General features: G+C 44.9%; 2 protein-coding genes across 2 annotated transcripts; both read left to right on the top strand.

Annotated features, from left to right (window-relative positions):
* Positions 1–2,349: 2,349 nt before the first annotated feature.
* On the top strand, positions 2,350–12,092 carry LOC311209022 (alcohol dehydrogenase 1; the record flags this gene model as incomplete). The annotated part of the gene is made up of 9 exons (XM_084286075.1): positions 2,350–2,367; positions 4,639–4,740; positions 5,457–5,595; positions 7,730–7,817; positions 7,925–8,144; positions 8,834–9,094; positions 9,585–9,720; positions 10,072–10,210; positions 12,068–12,092. 9 exons carry the CDS (start codon positions 2,350–2,352, stop codon positions 12,090–12,092), a joined length of 1,128 nt encoding a protein of 375 aa, XP_084142201.1.
* Positions 12,093–14,644: 2,552 nt separating this feature from the next.
* Positions 14,645–18,512, top strand: LOC311208970 (alcohol dehydrogenase 1-like; the record flags this gene model as incomplete). The annotated part of the gene is made up of 9 exons (XM_084286020.1): positions 14,645–14,662; positions 14,742–14,843; positions 15,817–15,958; positions 16,235–16,322; positions 16,432–16,651; positions 16,774–17,034; positions 17,321–17,456; positions 17,881–18,019; positions 18,488–18,512. The coding sequence occupies 9 exons, from the start codon at positions 14,645–14,647 to the stop codon at positions 18,510–18,512; spliced, it is 1,131 nt and encodes a 376-aa protein (XP_084142146.1).
* Between the last annotated feature and the right edge of the window lie 1,326 nt (positions 18,513–19,838).

Genomic DNA, 19,838 nt, shown 5'->3' on the forward strand with positions numbered 1-19,838 from the left:
GAGTACACAGAATGTATCTTCTACCTTGAAGGTCTCAGTGGGAGAACTTGGAGGCTTTTCCAACACGTTGTATTTGTGCTGACATTTTGTGTTACAATACCAATTCTCTAATAGCACCACACCTCAGAAATGTTCAGCTTGACAGAACAAGGCAACATGATGAGGCGACTGTGGTATCGCCTGCCCTTTCCTAGAGGTGCCCAGCCTTCTACTTTGGGCTCTTCAGCCATCACCCCAGCAATCAAAGAGCTGCAGCCCCTTCTTTCAGACATGGTGATTATCTGCATGATCTCTGTCTTGGCAGTGAGTTGGTGTCAGTGCCTTGCTGTAAGCAGGACACAGGAGAAAGCATGTGTTGCTTCCAGTTACATGATGGGTCAGTCATAGTGTCCACGTGTGAGCTTGGCCAACGCAGGGCTTATCTGAGATTCCTTTGCCTTAGATGTGCCATGAAGGTTACACAGCTAACAGAGCCTGTAAGCACATCATGTAGTGTCTGCTATACTGCAAGCAGTCATGGCTAATCAGCAGCATCACTGGAAATCAATATGTTTATGAAATCAGGTTCCCTCTGAACTTTGCTGAAAGCAGATGAAATTTCTGTGCCGTCTGTAGCTTTGTATTTTCAAGAATCATCCTTTGAGATGAATTATGACCACTGCTGTATAAAGAAGTGTTACACTGTAAAAGCACTGGGGAGTGGGGAGACTGCAACAGCAGAGCTGCCCCTATGGGTGAGTACCCCGGGGTCTGCCATTCCCTGGAGGTAAGCCAGGTCACCACCTATGGACTCTGTGAGCCTTTTTACAGAGGAAGCCTCAGGTCACACCCTCCTCTTTTTTTCTCTAAGGGTCTTGGAAACATTTCAGCAGGGGCTCTTGGTCTCTGCTTTTCTAGCCTGGGCCAAACGTGGTTTGCGTCCCTGGCTGGCTGGACCTCTTCAGCCTCTTGCACTCTGTTGTCATCCCCAAAGCATTCACCTGACATTACATATATCTGCCACATTTCTCCCCAGCTCCTCTTTCTCTACACCTTCTTAAGATAATTAATCATAGAGGTAATTCTGAGACACCACTGTACTTAGTGCTTATTACTTAGGCTATATGTGGTATTTTATTTCTTTTTTCGCTTGTTTCTGAAGGCAAAATCTTGATTTCAAAGTGTTGGAAATAATTTGAAAATAGACGAAGCTTGAAATCCACAGCAAAGGCATGCGGTGCTGACCACCACCCAGCCTTTCATTGTGTTGTAAAGGTAGAAATCTTAAAAATAATTAATTAAATAATTAAAATAAATAAATTTAAAAAATAGCATTTGGAATATATTTTTATATATTAGAATAGAAACAAGCCTCGAGGAGCTCCCCAGGCTGCCCATGGTGAACCCTGCTTTCAGGAGATGTCCTGCCCTTGCCTGTTGGTATGGGAGCCTTAACCTGATTCAAAGCAACACGGAGCCCTTAAATGCACCTGCACCTCCGACTTCCACTCGTGATACGTGGGCAGCACAACCCCTCGATGTTGTGTCAGGAGAGGATAAGTGTGTGGGTGCCTGTGGAGCAGAGGGGCCTGGGCTTGCTGGTGCTGGTGGATCCAACTGTTCAGGCAGTCTGTTGTGAAATCAGCCGTGTTGCACATCGTAAGAAACATGCATCCTCTCAGCTCCTGGCCAGCTGTTTTTTGTTTTCCCATCAGCATGATCAGCTCTTTGGCCTTGGTCAGTGATCACTGAAAGCAAGCCCAACAGATTAATGAGTAGCCCGGCTGCAAAACTAAGGAATCGGAGGAGCAATTAGGGCTGCAGATTGACAGTGTGTATTTCTTAAGCATCTTGCACAACAGCATGTTCTAAGTCATCAGCTGAGCTCTTAAGAGTGTCAACAAAATAATTCAACAAAGCCCTCGTGTTCCCATGACCCTGCCCCTGTGAGATCAAGAGCAGCTCTCCCCCTTTCTCCTTGCTCCCACAGCTGCACTGGGAGCAGCAGGCTTGGAGGGCAGCCTCCCGGCGAGGTGGAAGGAGGGGACAGCTTCCAGCTGAGGCCAGCCACCGATGGGATGTGAAAAGGGTGGGGATGAGCCTGACAAAGGAATTGGGAAAACCAAGATTTCAGCAGACGGGTGGCTTATTTTCTTTCTCGTGCTTTGGATGTTTAAGGGGTGGGACTCTGAGCTTGGCAGCTCGGCTAAAAGGTCGGAGCAATGCACTTGCAGGAGCACTTTGCTAGACAAGCTTCTAGTGTATTGGACAGGACCTGCGGAATCAGCAACCTGAGCGCTTCACGGCTGACCCAGTCCCTGGCACAAGAAATCAGTGGTGGCAAGATCTGAAACAGACACACCAGTCAACATGAGCACAGCAGGCAAAGTAAGCAGAAATGTTTTTATAAAAGTTTTCGTTTGTTTGTTTGTTTGTTTGTTTGTTTGTTTTTCTGCAGCTGAGTAATGTATCTTAAATGCACTTTCTTTGCAGGGACACCACAAATACTGGTAGTATGGTATAAATGACAGTTTTGGAGAAAGCTGGTATGGTAGAGCTGCCGTTCCATGCAGAACACAGTACGCTCCTAGGAAATGGTTACTACACCCTTCAAGGCAATAATTATTTATGTATTTATTTTAAATACTGAGGCAGCATAAGCTAATGGTGCTAGAATGAGAATTAAGTCACCCCAGGGCAAGCAAGCTAATTTTAACCTCTGTTATAGAATGTAGTGTAGTAAGTGTTCAGATAAATAAAAGTATTTACCAGCTGTGTTGATTTCCATTCTGAGATCCGAGGCTGGTTCAAACTGTTATTAGCTTCTTGACATTTCCCATCAGTTTATTAATGGTTTGTCTTCAGAAAACATTGTGTTATATTTCAGGGTTTGTTTGTGTTAAGACAGTCATTAAGTTTGAATACGCATATAGTGAGTCTAAGGGTTAAGTTAATGAAGACCAAAAGCGAGTATCACATGCAATGCCGTACTGAGCTGGGACTGAATCGAGTATTTACATCTCTGATAGAAAGTGATGAGAGACAGTGAGGTTGCTACCGCTGCTGATGTCAGTGTATCAAGCTTCTCAGGCTACCTGAGAGATGCTAAAATGCACTGAAATATGGCAGAAAGGTCAATGGAGAGGAAGCCATACACAGAAAATGCCTGAAGGAATGCACCTTGCTGGAATGTGCCTTAAGAAAGTACCAGGACCTTGTGCTGCTACTGCCAGCTGTCTTTGCTACTCCAGAGCTGAACAAAACAAGAAAGAGAGGAAAAAAATATATATATAATAAGGGTTTCTTTAACTCTGAGATACAGCAAGTGCAAAATTAATTTTAATTCATGTGGGGATAAATTCAACAAGTTTGGCCCTCCATTCAGCCTTCGACTGACAGTCATAAATAACGTATTGAGGAGGACCTAAACCACTTTATTTTCACTGTGTTTGTCTTGGAGTTAATACATGAGTTACCGTGCAGATTACTTGGTCATGCAGCATGATCTTTACCCTCTGTAAGAGGGTGTGTTTCTGCAACTTACTCAACCTCTGCTGCACTGACTTGTAAGGCTGGTGGAAAACAGGAATAGACAAAAAATAAAATGCTGTGACTCCAGCCAGTTCTTGATGTAAGAGATCAGTTGGGTGAGAAGGTGCAAGTTGGTGCATCTGTGGGACTCTGTTATGGCTGACAAAAGTTCACAGGGCATCAGCCGTCAGCACAGAGCAGAGTTAACCAGTGTCTAATTGTAATGAGAGATATATTTGTTCTCAGCAGTCCACGGTTATTGGCTGCTTTTTGATCTTTAAGCTCTGCATTTGCAAGTTGTGTAATCATTATCGTGCAGTGTGCGAGAGAGTATAAATAAAAATAATAAAGCCCTTTTTTTTTCCAAAGAAATTTCCTCTGCCCTTTAAATGTTGCCCTTTAAAATCTGATCTTCGGCTTCACTTGTAAATTTTTTACTGATCGCACTTGCACGTGGCACATGAAGCATTAAATTTAGTGCAGATGTCTCTCAAGTGTCTTTTTCAAAACACTGTGGTCGTTCCCACTTCGTGTCTGCCTGCTCCCTAGTGCTTGTTTTCTTCACTACCGGTTGACAAGTTCTTGCTAATTAGGCGTCTGTTTTTACTTCAAAAGCTTTGATATGAGAAGGTTGCTATCGTTCCGCACCAGAATTGTGTGGCACAGTGGTGTTACACTGCACAGGAGTCCCCAGTCATGCAGGATGCTTAGGCATGCGCTGAATTTCTTGTATTGTCAAGACGATTCCACCTTGCAGCCACGGAACTTAATGGAGTCGCTGTTGGCCATAAGGGAGACATGGAAAACCTTATTCCATGGGCTGGAGTCCTTTAAAGCTATGGGATGAGCAGCCACCACAAAGAAAGAGCGGGATTGAATGTGGGAGCAGAGAGATGAACAAAGTCAGGCATGATCTTGCTGGTAAAAAAAAAAAACACATGGGCTTACATGTATATACAGTTAGTTTCGTATTGGTTGTGTTTTCTGTTCACTTGTTTTTTTCTCTCTAGTTTTCCCCCTACCCAAGATACGAGCAGGAATTTTGCATGTAGAAATGTAAGAATCTGTCTTGGTGTGGCGACCTTCCCAGTGCAGGTGCCATTCCCTTTTCCTTTGCTCTTTTTGCAGGTTATTAAATGCAAGGCAGCAGTACTGTGGGAAGCCAATAAACCATTTTCTATCGAGGATGTGGAAGTTGCCCCACCAAAAGCACATGAAGTTCGCATTAAGGTACTTAAAAACAAGTGCTATGAATTGCATTCAATCTTGCTGTTAGTCACAATTATTTCTAGAGGTTATTAGGATCCAGTCTCGGAAAATATTAACTAGGTGGGTAGTTACTATTCAGGGAGATACTGTGGAACATACTTCAAGTCCTAAGTGTGATCACGGGTCAGGTTTTTGTTTATTTGTTTTTTTAATAACACACCTGCAACAAGGCAAAAATCTGAATCCCCAGGAAGCAAGAATTTCTCCTTTACTTTCTTAGAATATGTGCTAGGAAACCGCTCGGCATGGCTGGGTGCCTCCTTTTTCATCTGGGTATTGAGCATCTGATACAGTCAGATGTTTTCATTTTAGAGCAGTTTCTAGCGTTGTTCAAGAGAGGTTTCCTCACATGGGGTCAGTGGCTGCACTTGTTAAAATAAAAGCTGTAAAGGCATACCTGAAAGTTTTAAAAGAAATACGGCTGTGCTGAATGCAAGAAAAGGCAAAATGCAATGTAGAATACTACGTATAGCTGATTTTTTTTGGCTGAAACAACACAAATGAGGACAATCATGAGTCACATAATCAAAGGCGTGAATTTAGATTAGTTTTATTGTGTGCATATGTGATTTTGGAGAGAAGAAAGTGGCTTCTCCAAATATATGACATACGTTGACTTCTGTACGTGATATGACATAGTTAAATGCTGAAGCACTCTTGTTCTTCCTCTAAATCAGATCTTGGCCACGGGGATCTGTCGCTCCGATGACCACGTGGTAACTGGAGGACTGGTTATGCCTTTCCCAATAATTCTTGGGCATGAGGCGGCTGGTGTTGTGGAGAGCGTTGGGGAGGGAGTAACTTCGTTAAAGCCAGGTATGAAACAGCTTAACACTGAACACAAACCCTGTGCTGAGTTTTCAGACTCCTGTTTATGTCATGATTGTTCTGTGCATGAATACTTGTATTGCTGAGCGTGTTCCAACTTTGGGTCTTTTCAAGGATATCTTAAAGAACAGTATGTGCTGTTTGTTCACATCTTTGTGTTCCTAATCTCAATTTATTTTCAGATTTTTTGCATTCTATTGCATTTGCTCTTGGCAAAAACATCTGCACCTTGCTTTCCACCAGTATCATCCTGTAGGTTCTCTGCTCTTGGTGAGAGGAAACCAGGTATTGGCTGAAGACTTTGTAATCACAGTTTATACAACTAATCTCTCTCAAGAATAATATAAGTATAGTTTATCATCCCTTGGGAAAAAGCACTAGAAAACATGTTAAAGCACCTTCATTCTCCTAGCATCTAAATAATCTATTAACTTTAGTAGATCAGAACTTAGGTCTTTGTGTGGCATTATTTCATTTTAAGAGTATCAGGACACAACTGAGATGCCCTCCCTGCTGCAAGTTTGCTTGGGTTCAATGTCAGTGCTGAAGTGAGCAATGAAGACAGTGCCAGCAGCACTGCTCACCAAGGGCTCTCTCCTTACGCTGGATGGCTCTGAGCACACTTCCCCACAAGATAATCCTCACGCTGCATCCTCTGTGAACCACAGACTGTAGATACAGAAGTCAGCAAAAGGTGTTGATTTTCCTCTATCCTGCTGCAAGGTTTGACAGTGTTTCACTACAGTTTTCCAGGATTTAACAAAGTCTAACAAGGGCTAAGAAGAAATATGTAGTGAGCTAAATCTGTGTAGAAATGCTGAATTGTTAAACAAGCAGTAGTTTAAGTAGTTTAGGTAGTTTAACCCTTTTAACACCTCTGTACTTCTACTGTCTTTGTACTGGCTGCAGCTATGAAGTCTGTCCAAATCAGGTTGGTATGTGTGATGAGAATAAAGTCTATTTGAGATCTCTGATTTGTTTTAACTCCAAAGAAATATGTGTATTTCAAATTTCAGTGATAGCCCTGGCTGCTTTTTCTCTTAAGTTTTGGTTCAAAAACTTGATAAATCACTCTATTGTCTAATGCTAGCTGCCATGTGTTTCCAGGTGAGCTGAAACAGCAGGTCTGAACACGCACACAGTCATGTTTCTCTGATGTTGCTTAATTTACAACTCTGATTTGTAAAAAAGACACACAAAGCTGTTTTACCAGAATGATTACTAAGCCTACATCAAAAAGTTCTAAATAAAGTGTGTGTGTGTGTGTGTGTGTGTGTGTGTGTGTGTGCACGTGTGCATACATTTTGTGTTCTGTAGGTCATTTTCCACTTTTTAGTGGAAATCAAAGATTTTCTTTGACTTTGAAAACATTAAATACTAGCCACATTTCAAAACTGCCACATCACAAATTGATCTGCATTAGGAATTATCAGTCTACGGATTGTAATGGATTTACCATACTTTATTGTTGTGGAAAATGTACAGCAGTAAAAAATTGCACCGAGGATGTAGCTGCTACTTTGCTACTCACATTGTGCTAGAGAATTACAGATGTCTTACCTTGTGTGTATCAGTGCTTCTCTGAAAAATATTTTACCTGCCTTTACTCCAAAGCAACAGTAATAGGACTGCAAATAAGAAAGAGACACAAGAGGGCTGGGAAACTAATAATTTCCCATTCTTTCTACATGCAGTTTACAGCCCTGTTATCTTAGCATGTCAGCCTCCTGTCCTAATGGATGTCAGTTTTTACCTCCATTTCCTCACCTGCGTAGCATTATTTTTAAGTAGAAGATGGAAAAAACTGCTGAATGAGTAGTTGGTGAGTGGCAACAGCTAGCAAGATTTAATATCAGAGCTAAGACTCAGTTTTATGAAAGCCACCAGGGATATTGCATGTTGATAGTAGTTGTCATAAGTGCATTAATGATGTTGTTTGCATCAGTTTATCTTCCAACAGCACGAGGGCAGATGAAGCAAATAAGTTCAGCACTGCACTACTAGTGCACATTTTTCTATGGATAAAATATGGTTGTTTTATGTTTTTACCTGCATGCTTCCTGCATGCCTTTTGTCTTTTTTTCTTTCTTTAACACCCCTGTCATCACTGTTTTCTTTCTAGGAGACAAGGTCATTCCCCTCTTCATTCCACAGTGTGGGGAATGCGGCGCTTGCTTAAACTCCAAGGGTAATATGTGCATTAAAAATGAGTGAGTTTCCTGGGTTCCCTGTGGCCCTTATTTGATTTTAATTTACACAGAACCGACTGCATCCAACAGATCTCATTTGCCATTATTTCTGGTTATCTTTTGAGCAGCATTGGTTCAGCTGCTGGATTAATGGCTGATGGCACCACTAGGTTTACCTGCAAGGGAAAACCAATTCACCACTTTATTGGTACCAGCACCTTCACTGAATACACAGTAGTGCATGAAACTGCTGCGGTCAAAATCGATTCTGCTGCTCCTCCAGAAAAAATCTGTCTGATCGGCTGTGGATTCTCAACTGGTTATGGGGCTGCTCTGCAGACTGCAAAGGTAAGTACCACGGGCGTTTCTGGGTCATTCAGGATTTTGGGACCTGAAAACAGGTCTTCAGCATGGCAGCCAGGAAGTATAGGCTCCTCTCGCAGAGTTCAGGCTGGAAAGAAGGCACTAGTTCTTCGCCTGCCTACGTTTCTCTAAGGTACTTAGGAATCTTCAATTCAAAATCCAATTAAAAAAAACTTATTACCATTTGTTAGGTCTTCTCTCAGAACTCTAGCTGTATTACCCCTAGAAAAGTGTTATGAGATGAATTATTTTATTGTAACTTAAGTCTAGGAATACAGGGAGCCTATACATGGAAAATCCATGATTAGCAGTACACGAATGTGACTTTTTACAGCTGGAATTATCTCCAATGGAGGGACACTACAGATCTTAACACCACTGGAATATAGAGCATCATAAAAAAAATCTGGTTATAAACCTGAAGCTGAGTGCTGTAATGAAGACCTAGTCTCAGATGTATTTTAGCAACAAATTCCCTTAGTCACAAGTAGGATTATAATACCATAGTTGGCTACTCCACTTGTAGGGTATGCATATGCAACTTTCTTTTACAATTGTGATATCTAATTTACAAGAATTGGCTTAGGTGAGAATGTTGATAGTAAGAAAATGCATTGCACTTTACCTGGGCTGTAACAGGATAACAGGATACTGTATTAATATGGTTACCATAGGTGGAAGCAGGCTCTACCTGTGCTGTCTTTGGCCTCGGAGGAGTTGGCCTCTCTGTTATCATGGGCTGCAAGGCGGCTGGAGCTTCTCGCATCATCGCCATCGATATCAATAGTGACAAGTTTGCCAAGGCCAAGGAGCTGGGAGCCACTGACTGCATCAACCCTAAAGATCACAAGGAGCCCATTCACAAAGTGCTGCTTGGAATGACTGGCTACGGCGTGGACTACTCCTTCGAGGTCATCGGCCGTATCGAAACCATGGTATGCAACCGAAAATGTCAAAAGAGGCATTAGCTTGTTAGAGCTCTCTTCTCTAACCAACTAAGCACCAAGGGTGAGGGGCTGAGAGCCACTGGCGAAGTGTGAAGCTAACTTTAAACCTGAAATCTGGCTATCTGCCACTGAGATGTAAGGACAGAAGGACACTCACGAACTTCAGAAAGGGAGCTTAAATGTAGTCCCTCTATTCTGATAGAAAGGGAGCCTAAGGAGGGTGGCTAAATTTCACGTAACTCTGTATCTTCTTTCCAGCAGTGTCTTATCATTAGTGAATAAGACAAAATAAGGCAACAGAACAAGCTAAAACATGACAGCAGACAAAGGACGTGAGCTTGAGAATTTGTTTAATGTGACTGCAATAACAAAACACGAAGTGCAAGCTGACTCCTGAGAGGAGAAGGAATCAAGTGTTTGTGCTCCAAGTGGCAGGGCTTGCGTGACCCTGGCACGTCCCTCTCTGTTTTAAATGCAGGTTGCAGCCCTGGCCTCGTGCCACTACAACTACGGAGTCAGCGTGATCGTGGGAGTGCCCCCTGCAGCACAGAATATCACTTTTGACCCCATGCTCCTCTTCAGTGGTCGCACCTGGAAAGGGTCTGTCTTTGGAGGTGAGAACTTGGAAAGATGCCATTTAACTGGCTTGGGAACTTGTAAACCATCTTGAATCAAAGCAGATGTATCTAAATTCACTGCTTAGCTTGTCCTATTATACTACTGATAGCTGGACATACTACTGACAACTATTTTGCTGACCAAGTAGCGCAAAGGGAACTCATTAAGGAGACTCACTTATCAGAAGTGGTTACTGGAGAGAGAAAAACAGAGAGGAAGGGGAAGGGAGGAAGAGAGAGAGAGAAGGGAAGAGATTAAAAAAAAAATCTGAGAATTTAAGTCCCTGTTTTTGCCATTTTCACAAGCATTTAATGGTTCATTATACATTGCCTGTGGATTTCTTTCAGGCTGGAAGAGCAAAGATTCAGTCCCCAAGCTGGTTGCTGACTACATGAAGAAAAAATTTGTTCTGGACCCATTAATAACCCACACCCTTCCTTTCAGTAAGATCAATGAAGGATTTGATCTGCTAAGGGCAGGGAAGAGGTAAACACTGCTTAATTATAGAAGTTCTGTATAAATGATGTAAATAACTTATGAAGAACAGAGTATGGCTGACTTCATGACAGAGAATGGTGAAAGCAATGCACTGTGCCCCTTAATCTTGCCCAGCACAGTGTGCGTCCATGAGTTGCAGCTGTAGTAACCAAGGCAGCAACACCTTAGCTTTTGAAATGTAAGGGATGTTTTCTTTCCTTCCAGAGGAACTTTGGGATTCTGTTTCCTGTCTAGTTTGAGCAAAGAGTCTGAGTGGCAGAGGGAGAAAAAACCACACAGAGCAGCAAACCAGTGCCTACTGTGCTTTGGAAAAGGGCAAGCAACCCAAGGAAACTGGAAATGTCAATCTGCAGAGCACCAGCAGTCAGTCACCTCACATTCCAGGCAACGTTTTAGGATGAGGAACAGGAACAGAGGAATAACCTACGTTTACTGGAAAAGCAACTTACCATTCTTCTTATGGGTTAGGGAACAGAGTCCCAGTGCAATTAGTCCTAAAGCCACTGGGTAGCTTGCCCTAAACTTTAGAGCTTTTCAGAAGGGAAACTGCTTTGTGTATATACGCAGCTAGTATTTGCAAGCTCAGAATTTGGCTCTCATGCATTCTTCAAATATTGTGAGTTCAACTCAGACTGTGTTTTCACTGGATGTTGCAATCAGAAATACTGTTTGCCAGAGATGTTTGACAAAGATTCACCACGGCAATGACTGAAAATTCTTGTTGGCAGAAGTGGGAAATACTTTTGTGTATTTCAATACATGTAAACATAAAAATCCTTTAACAGATGAAGAAGAATTTTGCCCCTGATGCTTTCTTTTAGGTTTGTTCCCAGGTTTTAACTACGCAGCACTTACTCCATTTTTTTGACTCTCTTTATTTTAGAGGTGCTGCAAATGTCAGTTTTGGATTTTAGTGTGGCAAACAGTGGAAGTGGCGAGGACACAGACACCATCAGTTTTGCTAAAATACCGATGGTCAACCTGAAGGCTGTGACATGTTGCCCCTGGTCATTTACTCAAACATTTTAGTGTTTACTGAATGAAATAGTGTTCACAATGTTCTGCATAGAGCATGCAAGCACCACACTGCAGTGTACCCACGACTGTTTAGCCAAGACCATTAGAAAGTTCAGATTGCCCTTTTAAACCTTTGCAAGAAAGGGAATTAATCACCTTTCCTGATTATCTCTGATCTATGCACATTGTCCCCATACCTTAGATAGGCCGGCTGCAGTCTAACAGATGAGGGGATGAAAGCCAAGCCCTCCTTTTGAAAAATTAAATTTCTGGCCCCTTTCATCCATCATCCATACCAGAAAGCAACATATCCTGCTTGAGAAAGGAGTCACAGTATATAGCTCAGTTAATTATTTTATTGCATGCTGTTCTTGATCAGAAAAAAAAAAAAAAAAAAAAAAGCCTTAAAAAGTGAATGGGAATGCTCATACCTGGTGGTATTTTTTAAGGTTTACTGTAGCAGGTGTAGCTCCACTTACAGCCTGTAATTTGAGGGGGTTTTAGACCAAATTAATCAAATTAGACCAAATAAATTAGACCAAATTTTCTATTGGAAAGAAAATGCTTGTCTTTCCAATGCTGAAGGTCCCACTACCCTCCTGGCAGCCTTCAGATCTGCTCTCCTACCCCCTTTCTTTCCTCATTTGATACCAAGTATATTCAGCTTGCTGGACCTTGCTCCATCATTTTCCTACAAGCTGAGGCAGGGGAGGTGAGGAGTACCCTGGTTAAGAGTAATACCCTAGATTTTCAGAGGAAGCAGCAGTATTGTGCTGATGTTGTCACAGGGGTTTTCTGCAGTCGCTAACTTGTCATTTTATATTGCAGTATTCGCAGTGTCCTGACGTTTTAGGATTCCCAAATGATAAACAGCAGATGGCTTAGCAGCAGCAGAAACTTCATTGTCCTCCAATACAACGGATGCAAATTGTGAAATAAGACATTTCTGAAAGATCTGCCACCACCACCCTTGAATAAAAGGATCAAGCTCAACATCGAGACTTCAAGCACAGCACTTAGAAAGAAAATAATCATTCCTTCTACTTCAAAGCAGGAATCAGGAAAAATCTCTGTATTGTGCAGCAATTTTCTTTTAATAGCCAATGATACTACCATACTTGCTTTTGTCACAGGTGTTATGGAAGGTTTGGCTTTATTTAAACAGCTTTTAACAGGCAATCTTTTAATAAAAGGAAAAAAAAAAAAAAAGCAAACTGTTTCTTCGGATCTTAATAAAGCTGCAAGTTTAACAGCTCACACACCAGGAAATTAAAGTACTGCTCAATAAAACTCTAGGTTGGAACTAAGTATCCATCCTGAATGATTTTAGCATCCTCTTATTCCATTACCTGATAGGCAAGGAAAACACGGCAGAGATTAGGATTCCTGGGTGATGTGTGGCCGTGTGTTTGAACTAACGATTTCAGTAAGTAATATTTAAGTAAATCATAAACTGAGGTACTGGAGAAAGGCTCACTGCTGGATATTTTACCAAATTAATACTTCCAAGCATTTTATGAAAAATGGTTGTGTTATGTTTTGTTTTTTAAATGGTGTATCTTTTTAGTTGTTTTAGATCTGTTGCCAATCTACACAGGGGTGTCTGATGATTGGAAAACTGAGAATAAATATATGAATGTGCATCGATTATTACTTGTTTCCATTAAACAGAGGGAAGGGTGCCAGGCCTTTAAGTGTGAATACAGAAGAAGAAACAGGAGACAGGTAGCAGTGTGGCAGAGATCAAAGAAAGAATCATAATGCTTTCTGCATCTGTAACATGGAGACATGAACAGAAGCTATTTCTATCTCAGAAAACATGGTCAATATTGACTTATCTTTTAAAAGAGATGGTAGCCACTTACAGCACTGATCAGAGCTTGCCTGGTAGCTGGGTAAAAGAGCCTGTGATAGAAGAGGACAGTGTGCTAATGATGACTTAGCTGTTTGTGTCAGCAAAAAGGGGCCTCGAGCAGCCCAGCAAGGTTAATGATTTGAAGACAGGTTTGCTAAGAGATTAGACCTTAACAGAAAGAGCTGCTTAAATATGTGTGCGTATCATAAACTCAGTTTACACTGCAATTAAGACCCAAATACCAATCATTTGTTTCTGTGTGGTTACCTGTGCGGTCAGGTCTGAAGGTTTTTTTGTGGACCATAAAATAAATCTTTTTAGGTGCAGTTCAGCTATAGGATTATCTCTTCCAGGGCAGGCTGCATGTGAACCAACAGCATGAACTGGATCACTGAAACACTGGAAGCAGAGGGAGAGGGGTTTTAATTCTGCTTTAACTGATCTCGTCTGGAGTAACATGGATTCAGTAGAACAAGAGTGTCTCAGTTCACACAGAAAACATTTTCTGTGGGGCCAAAACTAATTGACTATATCAGCTAAGAAACATCTAACTCATGGTCTAAGCACAAGACAAAGTAGGTTTGTTTATACTTAGCTTGTGGGGATAGAAAGAAGTACAGAGAGGTAAATTATCCTCCATGTGCAAGATACATGGTGTTTCTGCAGTATACCCTATTCCCTGAAGTTTAGAAAATATAATAACAGGATCCGGAGTGGAAGATGGACAAAAAAAGCAAAACAAAAATGGAGTTAGGAAATACGGTACAACAGACCTCCTGGCTTCTGTCCTGTCCATGAGCGTGAAAAGTCCATTTCCATTCCCTATCTCCCAAGCACAGTAAACATCTGCTAGTAGCGTCTTTATAGCTTTGCTGGGGACTGGAACACTCCGAAAAAAAACAAAAGAAACCTCTGAAATCATACTGATCTGAACTACTGCAGTTGACCAAACCCCAAACCTTGGTGGACACAGATCTGAGAGAACGGAGGGCGTTGGCAGAAGGGGAATTGCTTGCACAGCTGGTTGCAAAGTTACATAAAAGTGTCCTTGGAAAATGGCCCCTTGCTGACACGCTCTTCTCGGTACCCAGGGAAAACGGCTGCGGTGCCACAGAGAGCTAAGCTGGACTCCAAAAGGCCGGGCCTGTTTATTCGCCATACCATGCTCTCAAGGTCTTCTTTTCTGCTGTAATTATTAATCCTTTCACAAATAGCTGGGGGGGAGCTGCTGCCCGGCCAAAGGTTGCCCCTCGGCAAGGAGTGGAAGCCCAAGCGGTGCTGTGAGTCTCCTCCCTGCAGCCCGGCCACCAGCCCCTGGAGGCTGCGCCTTTCAGGGGGCACAGGGGACTCCCTGCTCGCAGGGGAACCTCCCGCTCTGCTCTCCACCAGCTCTGGTCCCTCGCCAGGCCGCCCGCCGCGCTCCCTGCTTCCCCCTCCAGCCGCAGCCGCGGGGCCAGGAGCGCTCGGGGCCTTGACGCCAGCTGCGGGTCCGGCCACACAGACGGCAGCTCACCTCCAGCCTGCGCCGCCGCCGGCTCCTCTCACCCCACATGGCCACGTCTGGAAAAGTAAGGACGCTCGCTGCCCTGCTCCCCGCCCCAAGCCGAAGGCGAAGCTCCCCAGCAGCCTCAGTCCCTCTCCTTGCAGGTCATCCGCTGCAGAGCTGCTGTTGCCTGGGCAGTGGGCAAACCGCTCTCTCTCGAGGAGGTGGAGGTTGCACCCCCAAAGGCGCGTGAAGTCCGTGTCAAGGTAAAAGCAAGGGCTGCCGAGCGCGAATGCCAGCCGCAGCTTCTCTCTTCTAGGGAAAAGACTGCTAACATGATTACAGAATCACAGAATTTCTAGGTTGGAAGAGACCTCAAGATCATCGAGTCCAACCTCTGACCTAACGCTAGCAGTCCCCGCTAAACCATATCCCTAAGCTCTACATCTAAACGTCTTTTAAAGACTTCCAGGGATGGTGACTCCACCACTTCTCTGGGCAGCCTGTTCCAATGTCTAACAACCCTTTCGGTAAAGAAGTTCTTCCTAACATCTAACCTAAAACTCCCCTGGCACAACTTAAGCCCATTCCCCCTCGTCCTGTCACCAGGCACGTGGGAGAACAGACCAACCCCCACCTCGCTACAGCCTCCTTTAAGGTATCTGTAAAGAGCAATAAGGTCGCCCCTGAGCCTCCTCTTCTCCAGGCTGAACAAGCCCAGCTCCCTCAGCCGCTCCTCGTAGGACTTGTTCTCCAGGCCCCTCACCAGCTTCGTCGTCCTTCTCTGGACCCGCTCAAGCACCTCGATGTCCTTCTTGTAGCGAGGGGCCCAAAACTGATCACAGTACTCAAGGTGCGGCCTCACCAGAGCCGAGTACAGGGGGACGGTCACCTCCCTAGCCCTGCTGGTCACAAATGCAGACCATTTGGGAACGTGCGGGCTTGTAGGTAAAGGCGCAGACCTGTGCACAGCGGTGCTCTGGGAAGGTGGAGGGCTCACAGCTGGCAGTGGCTGTCCCATGCCCTGCCTGTCACAAACATCTCCCCAGCTTCTGGCACTGAAGCTGTTCAGGCCAAGAGGAAAGGACAGTCTGTACGGGATTATCAGATTCCGTACCAAAACAGTGCGAAGGACTCACCAAGTTGGTGACACCCAAAGAAGTGAAAAGCCTTCTATTAACTGACTACAAAAACACCAGGCTCCTTCTACAGCTCACCTGCTCTTTCCTCTCCAAACAGATCGTGGCCACAGGGATTTGTCGCACAGATGACCACGTTCTGGAAGGTTTCTTTCTTGACATTGATTTCCCAGTCATCCCTGGCCATGAAGGAGCTGGGATTGTGGAGAGCATTGGGGAAGGAGTGACCTCTGTGAAACCAGGTAACCAGCTCGCACCCGCGACTCAGCTCTCAAAGCCCATGGGGCTGCCCAGAGCTCGGAAATAGCCCCCAGCAGCCTGGAGCCATGACCCATGACCGGCTGCACACAGGTGACACTGGACACCCTTTCCTCATCTCCTCCCCAAAGTGCCCGAGTCAGCCTCTGAATTTTTCCTGCGGACAGAGGAGGCAGAGGGCTCATGCCAGGCGCTGTGACAGGCGGCACCTCCAGGCTGCCGAGCGAGAGGCACCTAACGCCAGTTCTGCTCTGTTCCAGGAGACAAAGTCATCCTCTTTGGCCTTCCTCAGTGCGGGGAATGCTGCTTCTGCAAGAATCCGGACTCCAACTACTGCCTGAAGTCCCAGTGAGTTTGCTTCCCCACCCTGTTGCCCATGCAGGCTCGGCTCTCAGCAGTGCTGCCACGCAGGCGAGTGCTCTGCGTGATGAGCGACCCGTGTGCGTGCTCCCTACAGCCTCTCCGTGTCACAGTGCCTGCTGCCCGACAAGACCAGCAGGTTCACGTGCCGGGGGAAGCAGATCCACCACTTCCTCTGGATCAGCACCTTTGCCGAGTACACCGTGGTGCCGGAGTTCACCCTCGCCAAGATAGACGCCGCCGCGCCTCTGGACAAGGTCTGCTTGCTGGCCTGCGGCTTCTCCACAGGCTACGGGGCTGCCATCAACACCGCCAAGGTTGGTACCCAGCCATGTCCAGAGCTAGCGCCCCGCAGCCACCCGCGCGCCCGCAGAAGCGCTCTGCCACAGCCTCCTCCTCCTCCTCCCGCGGGAGGCTGAGCCGGCCCCGTGTTGTGCAGGTCAAACCGGGCTCCACCTGCGCCGTCTTCGGCCTGGGAGGAGTTGGGCTCTCCGTGGTCATGGGCTGCAAGGCGGCCGGGGCCTCTCGCATCATCGCCGTCGATGTCAACAAGGAGAAGTTTGCCAGGGCCAAGGAGCTGGGGGCCACCGAGTGCATCAGCCCTGGGGACTTCCAGAAGCCTGTTCAGGAGGTGCTCACCGAGATGACCGGCTATGGCGTGGACTACTCCTTCGAGGTCATCGGGACAGCTGACACCGTGGTACGTGGCCTTCTGACACAGTGTCCCTTCCAGCTCATTCACAGCATCCCATCGGGGCAAATATCACCACAGAGCGAGCTCTGTTGCCTGGTGCCAGCACCTGTGGGCTTGTCTGTGTGCAGAAAGGCAGTTTTCTGTCTTGGGGAGTAAATCAAGTAGGAGTCTCAAAACGGGATGGTGCTTTCATTGTACAGAAAGGTTTGCAGATAGCTGCGAGTGGCAGACAACTGAAAAGAAAGAATGCATTTCCCATAAGTGTGTCTGATTCACTCTCCTGTCCCATCAGGTCGCTGCCCTGGCCTCCTGCAACATGAACACTGGTGTCTGCGTGGTGGTTGGAGAGGCACCGTCCGGTTCAGTGGTTCCCATGGATCCTTTGCTTTTTCTAAGTGGCCGAACCTATAAAGGGACTCTGCTTGGAGGTATGGAAGTAAAGGAAAGATTTCAGACATTTGAGTGTTGTCCTTTCACAGTAATTCCTGAACTGTCTTTAGAACAGTTACCCTCTAAGGATAAATATATACGTGTATATATATATGTATATATATATATATACACGTATATATATGTATATACGCGTATATACACGTATATATACGTATATATATGTATATACGTGTATATACACGTATATATGTATACATGTATATATATGTATATATACGTGTATATATATAATTATATACGTATATATACATATACGTATATATATACACGTATATACATACGTATATATATACATACGTATATACGTATGTATATACGTGTATATATAAATATATACACAAGTAATAATAGCAGCATTTCTCCAGTCACTCACTGCGGGTGCTTTTCCCCCTTCTCTAGGCTGGAAGATGAGAGACTCCATCCCCAAACTGGTCTCCAGCTATCTGGAGAAGAAATTTAACTCTGACTTGCTGATCACGCACACGCTGCCGATCGCTAAGATCAACGAGGGCTTTGAATTGCTACGCGCAGGCAAAAGGTGAGGATGTGGCTCGCAGGAGCAAGGTCCCTCCACGAGGCAGCGCCCGGCTCGCTGCCCTCAGCCAGCGCCCAAGCAGTGCCAGCAGGCAGGGCCCCAGTCCTGGTGGTGGGAGGCCCTGCTGTAAGGCGGAGCACAGGGAATGAACCTGGATGGGTGCAGCTCAGAAGAGACCCCACAGCCCTGGCACAGCCCCTCAGACCCCACACTTCACTGTGGCGTTGGAAAGCAGAGTGAGGAGGAAGGAGCATCCGTGGGGACCTCGCAGACTGTGCCTTCAGGCTGAGGCACAGGAGCTGCGGGGTGGGACGGGGTGCCTCAGGCTTTCCTTCAGCGGCCTCGCTGAGCTCAGAAGAGGCTGGGGGAGAGCTGAGGTGGCCGGTCCCGGCCGCACCTGCCTGCCCCTCCACCTGCTCCTGAGCACTGCAGCAGCAACTTCGGTAACTGCTCCCTTCTTCCCCCGTCCAGCATCCGCACCGTCCTGCTCTTCTGAGGGACACGGTCGAGGGACGACGAGCGCGGTCACTCCAGACCCTTTCATTTGAACACGAGCTTCTTCTCATCGCATCTCAATGGCTTATTTTCTCTGAATTTTCTTCCCTTCAATTTGTATTTATAATCTGTGCATACTGTGGCCTCCTGAGCAAAATCTGCTGGCTTGTCTCCTGATCTAGTTGTGCTTTTTTGGTATCAGCCTCAGAGAAAGTTAGGGAATGGAACCACTAAGAGAAATTTAACAGTACATTTATGTCCCATACATGTCTATGGCAACAGCAGTATGATTCTGTGGGAGCTACCAACATCACAATTGTTCTGGCAACAGCATTTGTTTTCTGCACAGAACGAAACACAAGGATATGATAGGATGGACTCAAAATTAGCAACTGCTGTAAAACTCCTATTCTCTACTGTAATGCTTTCTAAATTGCAAAACTCAATAGCAAACAAATGGGTTTGCTCCCTAATGTATACATGAAGAAGCATCAGTGTGAACCATCACTCTCTACTGATGCTTACACACTGCTAGAAGTGAATGTAGACGGCACCCAGCTCTCAACAGACCACTGCTTAAAAATATTTTTGTTTTCTGTTTCACTGTATGTCAGTCTGTCCTGTTTTCCTGAACTTGAAATGTGACAATCACATTATATACCTCAGCAAGTGTGCCCTTTCCAAGACTTTCCTACTGTGGAATAAACACAAACACAAATGTCAGTCAGTTTTTGCCTTTAGCACTCCATAAACTAGCCCTTTGTAAGCCTAGCATATTATCTGAATAATCCTTGGATTGATTTTAAGACAAATACTCTTATGGTTGGCTTATACAAATCTTAGGATAGGCATGCCAGATACTCTTTGGTGATTCATATCTTAAGGGCAAGCTAGTTCCCATTCAAATCCAATGTATCACAAGATAGATTTTCTTTGAACATCCTGTAAGTTTGTTAAAACCACAGTCTGCTGATTGAGAGATTAAATAAATAAATAAATAAATTTAAAGTAAATGACTCACTTAAAAACAGAGTTTGAATGATTCTTGAGAGACCATGTAGATTGGACCTTTTCCCAATGCAGCATCAATTCTCTGGATCATTGCTGAGAGAAAACTTGTGCTTAAAGGCCTCCAGCAATGATCTATTCCATTACCATTTTACAGTGCACCAAACTGTTGGGTTGCTGGCATCACGTACTCTTGGGTTACCTGGCACCACGAGAGGCCATCAATCAGGCTGATGGTAATCTCCCTTCCCATTTTTCAAAGCCCTACCGCAAAGTAACCTCATGTTTGGTTGATCTTTTGCCAGTGTGCAAGTTTTAG

The sequence above is a fragment of the Netta rufina genome (genome assembly GCF_964035555.1).
Source record: "Netta rufina genome assembly, chromosome: 4".
Lineage (NCBI taxonomy): Eukaryota > Metazoa > Chordata > Aves > Anseriformes > Anatidae > Netta > Netta rufina.